Source organism: Hyperolius riggenbachi, chromosome 2 (genome assembly GCF_040937935.1).
Source record: "Hyperolius riggenbachi isolate aHypRig1 chromosome 2, aHypRig1.pri, whole genome shotgun sequence".
Taxonomy (NCBI): Eukaryota; Metazoa; Chordata; class Amphibia; order Anura; family Hyperoliidae; genus Hyperolius; species Hyperolius riggenbachi.
This window is the reverse complement of record NC_090647.1, coordinates 408325040-408340590: the sequence shown is the minus strand read 5'-3', so window position 1 is coordinate 408340590 and position 15551 is coordinate 408325040. Positions and strand designations below refer to the sequence as shown.

Here is a 15551-nt window from a genome sequence, read left to right as displayed (position 1 = left end):
CAGAGGTCCAGCTGCAGCTGTGAATCGCAGCGCATGTATGGAAACATCAGAGAGTGCCGTCTATGCACCCTGTTGTCCCTGCATTTGCGTTTCCATAAGCACATCTGAAAGCTGCATTTGGAAGCAAGCCCTAGCTCAGAAACAGGCTGTATGTGAGCAGGCTTATTGTCTGTAAAAGGTTTCCTCCTGGGATTCCTGCTTGAGCCCTGTCATCACCCGGTCTTGCAGAGGTTGAGTCTGATGGCTGAATGCAATTTGTTTGATTGTCCTATGCAATAGGCTGGCATGCTGGGTTGTTACATTATAAAGCACACCTAAAGTGAGAGGGATATGGAGGCTGACATTTATTTCCTTTTAAACAATGCAAATTGCCTGCCTGTCCAGCTGATCTTTTCCCTCTAATGCTTGGTACACACCATGCAATTTCCCATCAGATCAAGGGGTCAACTACATTTCTGACAGGTCCAATCTGATTTCCGATTGTTTTTCTGATCGAATTTCCAATCACTTCTATTCATAATCGATCAGAAATCAGATCAGACCTGTTGAAATTTGTTTCGACCCGTCAATCTGATGGGAAATTGCATGGTTGTACTAGGCATAATACTTAGTCATAGACCCTGAACGAGCATGCAGTTCAGCTGCTCTGACTTGTCTCAAGTGAGTCAGACACTACCGCAGCCAAAGAGATCAACAGGACTGCCAGGCAACTGGTGGTGTTTAAAAGGGAATAAATATGGTAGCCACCATATCCCTCTGTTGTCTTCTGCACCAATCAGAGGGTGGTGGAGTGCCTTGCCTTGGACAAATGGGCAAAACTTAGCAGCATTGGAGAGGGCAAGGGAAAAACATATTGAAGCCACAGCCAGGCGTGGGAGCGATCTGTGCGTATGGGGCTGGAGGAAGCCCCAGGTATGTATAAAATGTTTAATGTAATCCAGCTCTGGTACATTTGAAGACTGCAAGGCCTTTTGGCCAAGGTTCACTTCCCCTTTTGTCAATACTGTGTAATGTGTGTGCATACCTCTCACCCCTGTGTAAAAATCTGTAGTTTGTTCACTGCATCATTGGTAATGCACCACTATTAACTGTTGTATTGTTTATTATTGTATGTTGTACAGCCCCACAGAAGATGCTGGCACTATACAAATCAATATCAATATATTAACCACTTTCCCCTTTACTACAGTATATCTACGTCAGCTGTGGCTTCCCCCAAGCCACAGCCACGTAGATAAACGTTCCTACTTAAAACTGCTGCTGGGAGTGATCAGGCACGCCCCCGTGCACGCCCCTGTGCATTTACTATTCATCACTAATTGGTCCAAGGGAAGAAGCTTTCCCTGAGCCAATTAGACCACTCCCGAGAAATGAATGAACACTGCTGTAGCGAATAGCAGTGTTCATTCATTAGGATGTAAACAATGCCTTGTGCACAGGCTGTGCACGATTTAAAGTATTCCCCCACTTCCCTATGTATCTAGAATGAATGGTTGTTGGGAGCTGAAGCTCCCAAGACCATTCAGAGTGCCCCCCTTCATGATTGATCACCGCTGCAGCCAGAAGCATTGATCAATCATAGTAAAAATAGACTGCTGCGCTGCTGCGAGCGATCGGGCGCGCCCCCGCTGGTGTGGGAACATTGTTCCCTGTATACAAAGTATCCCCCCTTGGTGATCGATCACTGCTACAGCCAAAAGCAGTGATCGATCAAAAGTAAACATTGCCTGGCTTCAATAGGAGTGCACAGGCGTGCTCAGGCGCGTGCACGCGCGCTCCCGTGCGGGCGCACGTGCGCTCCCATGCTCGCCTGTCACTCTGTCTTGTCCACATGTAATAAAGTTTGATCGATCACTGCTGCAGTGATCGATCATGCCCCCTGTACCTGCTGATCTGCCCCATCCTGGCTCCTGTGTTGTGCCATAGTGTGCACAAGTGCTTCTCCTCCAGGCCTCCCCTTGAATTGGTTACTGGGAGAATCTCCTCCCAGAACCAATCAGAGCATAGTAAATATGAATGATCAATGTTGTGACCAATCACAGTGAGCATTCTGTGTGATGCAGCCCCACCTACTGTCCCAAGTATGAATTGCCAATCAGATTGCCTCTTATAAGATTGATTGCTGCTGCAGCCAATGGCAGTAATCATTCTTATAAAAGTAACAAAAATATTTACAAAGGATCTTCAAGTGCTCAGTTACCTCAGAAGCCTGTCATTCTGTCTTCTGAGGTGACTGAGGTGACAGGAGAGCTGCTGCAGTGTATTTGCAAAGATTTAGGTATTCTTTTTATAAATACCAGCTTCCATACCCTATACCAATTAACCCCATAACTCCCAGAGTCAGTCATCTTTTCCTCCACAATTTTTTTAAATTGACGCCCTTCCCCCCCCCCCCCCCCCCCCAAAAAAAAAAAAAACTTTTTGTACTTTCCTACCTACCACTAAAAATGGCGAAGAGGCACTATACAGTAGAGGAGGCACTGGCCATTCTCCAAACCAGCAGTACTAGTGAAGAGGAAAGTGGAGAGGAATCGGGCACTGACTGGCTCCCTGACAATGAGTCGCTAACAGGCAGTGACTCCAGTTCTGAATACGCAGGGCCACCGGCTAAGAAAGTTGTGAGAGGGGTGCAGTCTGCGATCGCTGTTCCTGCCATCAGCAGCGGGGATGAAGAGCCATCAAATCTAATAGAAAGGAGGACAGCAGGCAGTTTGGCTGGAACCAGTGGCGATAATGAAGATGGTCCAGGGGCAGTAAGGCAGACCACACAGCCAAGGGTACCTGAGGGAGATGATGTGCCACGTGACAATACTCACCTACTCCGGCAAACATGGAAGAACCCAGTATTCCCCCATTCACTGCAGCAAGTGGGATATTAGTGGACACCTCAGATATGACGCCACTAGACTATTTTCAACTGTTTTTAACAGAATCCGTCTTGCAAGATATTGTTGACCAGACTAATATTTATGCTGAACAATTTTCAGCTGCCAACCCCACTGCTTACTACACATTTAAATGGAAACCAACAACAGTACCCGAGCTTAGTTTTCCTCGGACTCACTTTCAATATGGGCCTAACACACAAACCACAACTACGGCTGTACTGGTGTAAAGACTCGATTCACTCTATGCCCATCTATCAGGCAACAATGACCCGAGGTCGTTATGAACAGCTGATGAGTTTTCTGCATTTCAATAATAATGCAAACGCCGTTAAGCGCAGTGACCCATCCTTTGATCGTCTTTTCAAACTAAGACCTCTTCTGAACCACCTCAACCAAAAATTTCCTGAAGTTTATATGCCCGGCCTAGAAATTGTAGTGGATGAGTCCCTTGTGCCCTTTCATGGCAGGCTCGCCATGAAGCAGTATATTCCCAGTAAGCGGGCCAGGTACGGGGTTAAAGTGTACAAATTATGTGAAAGTGGCACTGGATACACTTATTCCTTTCGGGTATATGAGGGAAAAGATAGCTCGTTGGAGCCTGCTGGGTGCCCGCCAGACATGGGTACTAGCGGAAAAATAGTTGTGGACCTGGTTAATCCCCTTTTACATAAAGGGTACCACCTGTATGTGGACAATTTTTACAGTGGTGTTCCACTTTTTAAGTTTCTTTATACAGCACAGACTATGGCCTGTGGCACTGTGAGGCTAAATCGAAAAGGTCTGCCATCACAGGTCCTAAACAAAAAATTAAAAAGGGGGGAATCCTGCAGTCTCCGAAGCAATGAGCTTCTCTCTTTAAAACACAAGGACAAAAGGGATGTCCTGATGCTATCGACCATCCACACGGAGGCTACCATGACATGTCAAAGTCGAAGACAGCAAATCCAAAAGCCAGTGGCCATCGCAGAATACAGTCGATACATGGGTGCTGTTGACTTTTCAGACCAAATGATGGCACCATATTTGATCCTAAGAAAGACCAGGGCCTGGTACAAAAAAGTAGGAATTTACCTCCTGCAAATGGCCATGTATAATTCCTATGTTATCTTCAAAAAATCAGGCCATGGGGACTCCTATCTCAAGTTCCAAGAACAAATAATAACTTCACTGATTTTCGAATCTGGATATAAAGCCAAAACCACAGACCAAGATTGTGAGGACGTTGCACGACTTCGTGACAAGCATTTTCCTGCGCCAATCCCCCCTACTCCATCCAAACTGTATCCTCAAAGAAGATGTAAAATTGGTAGCAAACATCAAATGAGAAGAGATTCCAGATATTATTGTCCACAATGTGCATCCAAACCTGCCCTGTGCCTTAAAGACTGCTTTGAAGTGTACCACACACTCCATAAGTATTAGATTATTTCATTTTTCATCTTTCAAATGAACTGTGCAAACTTGGTACTTTTGACAATCTGGCTCCTGACCCCTGGCCTGGCTGACATAGATTCTCTGGCTCCTGACCCCTGGCCTGGCTGACATAGATTCTCTGGCTCCTGACCCCTGGCCTGGCTGACAACGATTGTCTGGCTCCTGACCCCTGGCCTGGCTGACAACTATTCTCTGGCTCCTGACCCCTGGCCTGGCTGACAACGATTCTCTGGCTCCTGACCCCTGGCCTGGTTGACGACGATTCTCTGGCTCCTGACCCCTGGCCTGGCTGACTAAGACTCTCCGGCTTTTGATTTGTGGACTGGCTGACGAAGATTCTCTGGCTTTTGACCCTTGGCCTGGCTGACGAAGATTCTCTGGCTTTTGACCCCTGGCCTGGCTGACATAGATTCTCTGGCTCCTGACCCCTGGCCTGGCTGACAACGATTCTCTGGCTCCTGACCCCTGGCCTGGCTGACTAAGACTCTCCGGCTTTTGATTTGTGGACTGGCTGACGAAGATTCTCTGGCTTTTGACCCCTGGCCTGGCTGACGAAGATTCTCTGGCTTTTGACCCCTGGCCTGGCTGACGATGATTCTCTGGCTTTTGACCCCTGGCCTGGCTGACGAAGATTCTCTGGCTTTTGACCCCTGGCCTGGCTGACGAAGATTCTCTGGCTTTTGACCCCTGGCCTGGCTGACGATGATTCTCTGGCTTTTGACCCCTGGCCTGGCCGACGATGATTCTCTGGCTTTTGACCCCTGATATGGCTGCTGAACACCCTCTGACCCCTGGCATGGCTGCCAAACATCAGCTGACCTCTGTAATGGCTGCTAACCAACCTCTAGCTTCCAGGATTCTACAGTTTCTACAATGGTGAGTACCACTGTGTTTGTGTTTTTGTTTAGAGACTTTGCTGTACTCGCATGTAGTATGAGAGCTTGCCTGTACAATCTGTCAATTAGCCATTGGTGCTAATTGAGGTTTACAGTCTGCTGTGTACCAAAAAAAGATCATATTATGTATATGATATATCATTTTAACCGTAACAAGCAAGAGAATATAATTTGAAGTGCTTTAGGGCTGAGGCCTATGTCATGCGAATTATTTTTAGTGACAAATTATAAAAAATTGTACAAAAATACCATTTTCAAAGTTATTGTGCAATTTCAGCAAAACCGTATAAGTCCAAATGTTACAAAATATATATATCTGAGTAGGCCGGGGTCTCTAGTTTTCAGAATGGTGACATTTATGGCTTTTCTTGATTGCTCAGACGCTTCATGGGCTTTGCTAAGAAAGAATGACTGTATTACTTTTGGTTCAAAAAATAGCCTTGAAAAATCCATTGGTGCTACATGTGGTTAACAGTGTGCGGTGTGCCCAAAAAGCTATCTGATTATGTGTATAGGGTATCATTTTAACCGTGACAAGTGAGAGAATAGAATTTGTGGGGTTTGGGAGTTGAGGCATCTGTCATATGATTTTTTTTGGGGGAGCCAAAATGAAAAAAACTGAAAAAAACACGTTTTCAAAGTTATGGTGCAATTTCAGCAAAACCGTATAAGTCCAAATGTTACAAAATATATATATCTTAGTAGGCCGGGGTCTCTAGTTTTCAGAATGGTGACATTCATGGCTTTTCTTCATTGCTCAGACGCTTGATGGACTTTGCTAAGACAGAAGGACTGTATTACTTTTGGTTCAAAAAATAGCCTTGAAAAATCCATTGGTGCTACATGTGGTTAACAGTGTACTGTGTGCCCAAAAAGCTATCTGATTATGTGTATGCGGTATCATTTTAAACATGACAAGCGAGAGAATAGAATTTGTGAGGTTTGTGAGTTTAGTCCTCTGTCATATTATTTTTTTTTTTAGCACCAAACTGAATGAAAAGTAATAAAAGTGTTATTTTCCTATACTCTGCACCAAAATGAAACACTTGTAAAAAAAACCCCAAAAAGACAGAATTAAAAACAGAACACATAAAAAGTTACCTTAGAGACTCAGCTTGTTAAATATGTATGTCATGTGGGTGTGTTACTGTGATATTTGCAAATAAGAGCTTGTAATTACTGAAAGAGTACAATGAGAAAACCAAAAACACAAAATTAAAAAAATACACCTTTATTTCCAAGTAAAATAATGTCAGCATACATTATACTAGGGACATAATTTAAATATCGTGATAACCAGGAAACATAGGCAGATACAATATGTGGGTTTTATGCACAGTACCAGTGTTTATTTTAAAACTATAGGGGATGGAATTGGAGAAAAAGTGCGTTTTTTTTCATTTTTTTTCCCTTGTTTTTCCCTTTAAAATGCATAGAAAATGAAGTAATTACTGAAAACAAATCTAACCTCAAAAAAGCCTAATTGGTGGTGAAAAAAACAAGATATATATCATTTAGGTGTCATAAGCAGGGATAAAGTTATTGCTGATTGAATGGGGACATAGCTAAATCGTCAAAACTGCTCTGGTCAATAAGGGGAAAACAAGGTCTGGATGCGAAGTGGTTAATAATAATTCAGTCAGGTAAATGCTTTTCAGGCACATTACTAAGAAACCCATTAGTGCTCAGTAAACATAATTTATTTTTCCACTTTAAAGTCAGTGGTGACTATATTCATTGGTCTAAAGGTGGCCACTAACGATACAATTTCTAGCGAAAAATCATTTGAGCGATCAGAAATTCTGATCGGAAGTGAAATATTGTAATACATCGTTCACCACACCATCAATGAACCAATATTTGCTTCCTATCTATCACAACCAACAGGAAAATCCAAATTTTGGTTAGACGAAAATTCATTTGGACGACATTTTTTTCACTCATTCATAATCGATTGTGTCCACCAACATAGTTTATTTAAAACCAATCTGATCAGAATTTCTGATCGCTCTAACGATTTTTCTCTAGAAATTGGGCCATTAGTGGCCACCTTAAGTTTTGATGTAGTAGTAGTAGAGCATTCGTGCCCACACTTTTTCGGCTCGCGAGCTACTTTAAAATTTGCAGAGGCCAGATCATCTACCAACGTTTCAGGATCCCCTGATGTCAAGCTGAACGTCCAGCTCATCCGGCTAAATTGTGAAAGAAATTATGCATATCATAGATGGCAAGCCATCTTTGACATGACCATTACAACGGACACCAATGGACTGATGAGAACACTGGGACAGTCACTGTGCACAGTACATCTGATCTGCTTTCTCAGTCCACTGCACAGTTGCAGTCTAGCGCTAACCCAACCTTAAAGGGATACTGTAGGGGGTCGGGGGAAAATGAGTTGAAGTTACCCGGGGCTTCTAATGGTCCCCCGCAGTCATCCTGTGCCCGTGCAGCCACTCACCGATGCTCCGGCCCCGCCTCCGGATCACTTCTGGAATTTCAGACTTTAAAGTCTGAAAACCACTGCGCCTGCGTTGCCGTGTCCTCTCTCCCACTGATGTCACCAGGAGCGCACAGCGCAGGCACAGACCATACTGGGCCTGCGCAGTACGCTCCTGGTGACATCAGTGGGAGCGAGGATACGGCAACGCAGACGCAGTGGTTTTCAGACTTTAAAGTCTGAAATTCCAGAAGTGATCCGGAGGCGGGGCCGGAGCATCGGTGAGTGGCTGCACGGGCACAGGATGTCTGTGGGGGACCATTAGAAGCCCCGGGTAACTTCAACTCATTTTCCCCTGACCCCCCTACAGTGTCCCTTTATAGAACTGGTGTAAGGGGAAATATAAAAAAAACGGAACTACTTACCTGGGATTTCCTCCAGCCCCTTGCAGCCCATCTGTCCCTCGTCGCAGCTCCGGTGTCCCGGAATCCCCTCCTTTGTAGATGCCGACCTCGGCAGGTCGGCATCGTTTGCGTGTGGCTGTGCCACTCGCGAGCTCACTCACGTGGCCTGGGGTGTTCTGCGGGACACCGGAGCTGTATGCATCGCTGGATCATTTCACTAGAATATTCCAAGCAGTGTTGCTGAACCAACATACTGTTTTTTTTGTTTTTTTTTTCCCCTTTGGACACTGGTTGTGATAACGCATAATATGAAATTTAGGTGTACCAGCATCATGTAATTTCCTTTGTTGCATACAGGTAATTGAATAAAAGTTTGCAGATTTAATTTTTTTAATTCTCATTTTCCATCTCCTCACAGCATTTTCAGTTGGCTTTGATTGACTGTAATCCCTGCACTTTGTCTAAAGCTGAAAGTAAGTGTGGTTTGTATGTTACAGCTGACCACTATGACACTGACAGTCCTTTATATATGTATTGTGTTTAATACTGTGATAATTATACACCTGTTCTTAAATGCAGTTTTATTGCTGCCTGCTCATTTGTTTCCTCAACATCACTGAAGCCAGAATGCACTCGGTGGAGAGCAATAGATAAAGTGGCCCTGAAGTAAACCTGAGCAATATAAACTGAGTATATGATAAAGTATATTATCAGTGGTTACATTCAGTGAAAACCATATGACAAAACGATTTTTGTTCAATATATGTATGGTTTAGTAAGATACTATTCAAATCAGTAATATTGCTAAGAGAATCAAAAGGCCTTCCTTCCCCTTTGAACTTTAATGTATCCTTGACTAATCACTGTGATAGATGGCTTTAGAGCTGATTAAAAAAAAAATCAGCTTATCCTCAATCTGTCCATTATGCTTTATTATACAGTATATACTTCAATCTGTGAAAATTCAGACATGCTAATTTCACTGTAGGTATCTGCTATCATTTTCATCACATGCTCTGTTTCTGTTACCTGGGTTTTTTCAGGTTCACACTTTTGCCAGGGTCACACTTAGCAGAATTGCATGAGTTTTCCAATATGTTCTATCAGAAATGGCATAGAAACAACAAAAAAATAGTGTCTTATAGACCAAAAAATGCTTAAACTTTTATTGGAAAAATACATATTAATATACTGTAATGATAAATCATAAATCCTCAAGCAAATGACAAGAGGAAAATGAGTGCTTCCAAATGCAGGCTGCCCCCAAATTGACCAGCTACATAGATGTACAGAGCCCATCTATGTTGCTGTCCTCAAGCAAATTAAGTTTGGAGTGAAAATGTATTGTTTATGCTTCTATCTTCTTGCAAATTACATATAATGCAGTGTTTTGAAGTAACATGATTTAATAGGCAACAACACTTGCTCATTTGGAGCAGACGACTCTTCATCAGGCCCTTACAATAAATATCTCCATAGACCAAATACCGTATATACTCGAGTATAAACCGAGTTTTTGGGCCCAAAAAAGTGGCGTAAAAGTGGGGGTCTCAGTTTATACTCGAGTAACTAAAATGCAACCACCCGCGAGCACCCCCACCCGCCACAGGAAGAGTGGAGCTGGATTGTAAGCCACCGTCCTGTCCGAGCAGAGCAGCATGTAAGCAGCTTGCCACGTGTAGTGTGTTGAGGTGAGGCTGCATTTCTCTCACCTGCTGGCTGCTGCCCGGGCATCTATCGGAATTTACAGTGCTTCTCCTGCCGATTCTCTGCTTTTCCACTACCCTCTCACGCCAATTTCCCCCCCTGGCCGTGGACCGGAGCTCTGGAAACTTGCTACGCGGCAAGGAGTCCTCTGCTGTTCTTTCTAGTCGCATTGCTATGACTCCTGCAGTGCTGCATAGGTGCCACTAGAGGGCGCCATAGCGATAAGGTAAGAAAGGGCTCCTTGCCGTGTAGCAAGTTTCCGTAGCTCCGATCCATTGGCAGCGGGGAAATTGGCGTGAGAGGGAAGCGGAGAACTGGCGAGACAAGCACAGTACATGCCGGCCAATGCCCAGGCAGCAGCCAGCAGGTGAGAGCAATGCATCCTCACATGAACTCTAAAAGCAGCAAGCTGCTCACAATATATGCTGTTCTGCTCGGATGGCGTCTTACAATCCAGTTCCAATCTTCCTGTGGCGGGTGGGGGTGCTGCTTGCGGAGACTTACAATTTATTATCAGTAAATTTATATGTAACTAGCTTCAAAGCAGATGTGACCTTTCCCTGGCACCTGAGTATTCCAGAGCTCTAGTGAGCCCCTTAACAATTTGTGTAGTGGCATACTATTTTGACTATGAACACAGAACTTTATCTCCGCTCTAAAAGAGACAAAGCATAATAACCTTTAAAGCAGGGCTGTGGAGTCGGAGTAATTTTGGGTGCCTGGAGTCGGAGTCAGGGAAAAATGCACCGACTCCTAATGAATTTGTAACTGTAATTTAAAATAGAAAATATGATAAAATGTTCTATCTCTCAGATAATAGTCATTAAAAATAATGTATATATACAGTATATATACAGTAATAGCTGTGCTCAGTCCACAGAAATGAAATAAACCAATCAAAATTAGTTACTTGTGCTCCTTCAATAAAGCAGTCCCCGTATTTTTAAAGTCAGATATACTTATCTGATTGTGACTGTACAGTATATATGATGTGTGCACAGGAATCTCTTATATACTAAATAACGTCTATGCCGTAAGAATAAAGCCTGATGTGTAGCCGTGTCACCAATAGAGATGGTCAATGAGATGGAAATAATTCTGCGTTGATGCTGGTTTATGCAAATGTACGCACTCTTTGCTCATGAAATCAAATAATTTGATATGTTAAAATTTGGTTTGGTGACTACAAATTAAAGGGTACCTGAGACGGATGAAAAGAAAAGTGTTATACATACCTAGGGCTTCTTCCAGCCCCCTTCAGGCTAATCAGTCCCTCGCTGTCCACCTCCACCAACTGGATCTTCTGCTATGAGTCCTGGTAATTCAGCCAGTCAGCACAGTCTGGCTACGTGCCACTTCCACAGCCAGCATCATACTGCACCTGCGCAATAGTGCTGCGCAGGTGTAGTACGCTCCAGGCGGCGGAGTGTGTGCATGCGCACTACACCAGGCTGGCTCAAGTACCTGGACTCATAGCAGGAGATCCAGGTGGCGGAGGAGGACAGCGAAGGACTGATTAGCCTGAAGGGGGCTGGAGGAAGCCCTAGGTATGTATAAAACTTTAATTTCATCTGTCTCAGGTTTACTTTGTTATACAGTAGTGCTATACTCTACATATGCACTCCCCACAGAGCTGCAGGGAATCCACTGAGAATGTTGTGCACATTGAACAGAGGTTTTGTCTATCATCCATAAACCTGGTTCAGATTGTGCATGAAGAATGTGTAATAGAGGAAGAATCTCCTCATTCCCCTGCAGAGTACCTGCACATCATTCGTACATGTACCCACGGTTACATTGCCTAGGGCCTGATAGATGTTCTTTGTTCCGGTTTGTACCTTTTACAAGTACTCTTACCAAGGACTAGTTTTAGTCTAAAGGGAATAAATATAGTAGTCTACGTATCCTTCTCACTTCAGTTGTCTTGTAAAATTCCTAAGCGTTGGCAGTTAAGAGACGAATTTCACGTTACATACTGTTAATCAACAAAATTGTAATATGCAAATTAGAGGAGTCGGAATCTTAAACTGAGCAGTCGGAGTCGGTGGCTTTTTGGACCGACTCCACAGCCCTGCTTTAAAGAAAAAATATTTGTTTATAGCTAAAACAAATCTTGCAATACATCTGCATTGTCGACTTCCTGCTTTCATGGAAGCAGACATCTTGTTAACATCCTGTATTTACTAATTAGCTGCGTTTCCCTGGCAGTAAGCTGACAGATGAGGGGTAGGCATTTCTCTGTTTTCCTTCTATCCACTGTAAGAGTTCAGGTCCACTCTAAAAGTCACCAGTGGCTGCTGCATTTCCTATCCCTGCCTTATACACAAGTCAATTGTTTCCCCCCAATTTTTAAGGTAAAAGTTGGGGGGTCGGCTTATACTCGAGTATTTACGGTAATGCTCAATCTTACCATATACACTTTTTTTTTTTTTTTATAATGAAGAGATTTATTGAAGTATATAGCAAATAGGATAACAAATCAAGTTATAAAAGGTCATTGCAGACATAGCAAATATAGCATAGTCAACATTGCATCATCAGAATATACAATTTGCGCAAAAAATACAAATACATGTAATCACTCCTCAATTTACAGTACAACAGTATATAATAATCCACATTACTATGTAGTTTCAACAACATTAAACACATCAAACACAGTGTATGGTCATTTAAACTTACAACCCTCCTCCCCCCCTTCCCGTCTCCAAGGCACAATTCGTATGGAACAAAATAAAAAAACAAGAGGATAACAGACTTTATCATTCAATGATGTCCTCTGTATACCGACCAATTTTCCCAAATTATATTAAAGCGATCTATATTTTCAATTCTTAAATAATATATCCGATCCATCAACCTGATCATGTCCAGACGGTGCTTCACCAAGTCAAAATCCAGTGTGGGTGTTTTCCATCTGTAGGCAATGGACCATTGTGCTGCACATATCAAATATCTATAAAATACCTGATAAGACCTTGGAACCGAGTCATTTGATACATATAGGAAAGCCTGGGAGGGATCCAGAGATAATGGGATCTTTACCACTTCAAAGTATAGGGACTGTAAAGCAATCCAAAATTGAGCTGCTACTGGGCACTCCCAGAAATAATGAAATAATGTCCCGGGGCACCCACACCCACGAAAAGCAGTCAGAAGAGACCGCTTGATAGAAAATGTGCAATCTAGCAGGAGTAAGGTACCACCTAAATAATAGTTTAACCGGGGTGTCTTTAAAAATATTAGATTTAATTACTTTAGTAACAGCCTCCCAGCTGGAAGACCATTGTACATCAGATAACTGGGAACCCAATTCTTGTTCCCAGGCCCTCATGTATGCCAATTTTCCTTCATCAGGCCTACGGTTGAGAAGGGCATATAGAATAGAAATAGTTCCTTTTTGCCTAGTGGAACCAAAGTATAAGGATTCATAGGTAGTGAGATCCTGAGAAGGCGGGGATGAAAATATAGATTTGTAATTGTAATAGATTTGTGTTTGATCTGGCAGTACCTATAGGCCTCCCTCAGAGGGATATCCAAGCTGAATCTTAAATGTTGAAAGGGGACAAAAGTACTACCAACCCAAAATCGAGAAGCAGTGATAAACCCCCTATCAATCCACCACCCAAATTGTGCTGGTTGGTGAAAAGCAGCTGGGAACTTAGGGGTTACCACAAAGGATAGCTTTGAGTAAGGAGGATTTATATATTTAAGTTTTAGGGCAAAATTTGCCCATAATTTGGCCAAGGTCGCTACAATTTTGTTTAGTTTAAGAAGGGCGGATATATCCCGACTTGTCACCACCATGATCAGATGATATAGGAAATATGGTTTGATGGTTTCTGCTTCGAATTTCCACCAAAGGGGTTGTTCAGATGATAAACCCAAATCCAGAATTTGATTTAGCTTCGAAGCAAGATAATAAAACCAGAGATTAGGAAGGCCAATTCCACCCTGAAGTGGATGTCTCTATAGAACTTGCGCTCTTACTCTAGCAGGTTTAGAATACCAAATGAATTTATTAATTTGGGATTGCATAGGGATTAGCACTTTTTTGGGGATAGTAAAGGGTAACATACGAAATAAATATATTAATTTAGGGAGCAGAATCATTTTGCAGGCCAAACAACGTCCCAACCATGAGACTTTATATTGTGACCAACTTTTAAGCATATTATTCAATGAGTGAAAAAGAGGTGGAAAGTTTGCTGCAAATAAATTATGGAATTGTGGCGTAAGATTGACACCAAGATATTTGAATGTGTTCTTATTCAATTTAAAGTCAAAATTAGCCTCCAGTAATTTGTTTGTATGAGGGAGAAGATTAATTGGCATTGCAATGGACTTTGAGGTATTCACCTGAAAAGGATGCAAATAAATGTAGAAGCTCAAATAAATTGGGAAGGGTGGTGACAAGTCGGGTTAGAAATAAAAGGGCATCATCCGCATAAAGAACTAATTTACAGTTATCTGGCCCATAACCTGATATATCAGGATGTTGTCGGATTGCTGCAGCCAATGGCTCCAAGGCTAGAGCAAAGAGAAGAGGCGACAACGGGCAGCCTTGCCTCGTACCACACTTGAGACCTATACTAGAGGATGACGCACCCGGTATACGAATTGTAGTTGAGGGGTTATTATATAGGGAAAGAATAGCAGTGAGAAAGGGACCGTGAAAACCGAAAGCTTGTAATGCAGTGGATAAATATTCCCGACCGAATCGAATGCTTTGCTTATGTCTAACCCTAGCATCAAAAGTCTATTATTGTTAAGTTCAGCGTCCTGGATAATATTGACCGCTAGTCTCACATTGTCTGCCCCCTGTCTCCCCGGAATAAACCCAGTTTGATTAACCCCAATAAGATGCCCCACGATTAAACCCAACCGCACAGCCAGGCTCTTGGAAAAAAAATTTATATCATTAAGTATTGATATCGGACGAAATCCAGATGGATTAGAATGGTCCACACCTGGTTTAGGTATAAGAGTAAGAGATGCTTCTAACATTTCAGAAGGAAACTTACCTCCTTTAAGGATATCATTAAATAATGCAGTAAGGGGAATGGATAATAAGTCCATGAATTTCTTATAATATTGAGGGGTAAACCCGTCTGGGCCTGGAGCAGTGGATGGTCTAAGTGATTTTATTGTGGCCTGAACCTCAGACATGGTAATGGGAGCATTCAAAATTTCAAGATGATCTTCCATCAAAGAGGGAAAGTTAACTTTAGTAAGCCAAGATTCTAGTGCGGCTGAATCCAAAGGGGGGGCACGACCTAATAATTTAGCATAGTATTCTTCGAAGAGCTTAATTACCTTGGAAGGCAAAGTTTCCACAGAACCATTATTGTTATTAAGTTTGTATGTATGAGGGGGTTTGTAGTATGTATTAAGCTTTCGGGCAAATTGTGTTGAAGGGTTATTGCCTCTTAATAAAAACTTTACTTTAGAAAATTTTAAGGCTTTTGAGTGGGCTGTATTCAGAATAGAATCTAGCTCAGTTCTTTTTAGGTTGATTAATTAATATTTGGGTCTGGGTTAGGGTAGTGTTGTTTATATAGACGGTCTAATTCCCTAGACAATGCCAGAATTTTAGCTGACTTCTGTTTTTTAGCATAAATCGCTTTTTTAATTAGTACCCCACGAATAACTGGTTTGTGTGCAGCCCATCTAAGCGCAGGGGGGGTATTTGCCTCGTCATTATGAAGAAAATATTCCTCCAGCTCAGCAGCTACTTCTGAGCGACTAGCATGATCTGCAATCAGAGTGTCATTCAACCTCC

The 15551-nt window shown here is 42.7% G+C and overlaps 1 protein-coding gene across 1 annotated transcript in view; it reads left to right on the top strand.

Annotated features, from left to right (window-relative positions):
- The window catches only part of KDM6A (lysine demethylase 6A), a 186128-nt gene that overhangs the window by 116941 nt on the left and 53636 nt on the right, over positions 1–15551 (top strand). Inside the window, exon 7 of the mRNA XM_068266275.1 lies at positions 8481–8535. Coding sequence (XP_068122376.1) covers positions 8481–8535 — 55 coding nt within the window. The remainder of the gene's footprint in view (positions 1–8480; positions 8536–15551) is intronic.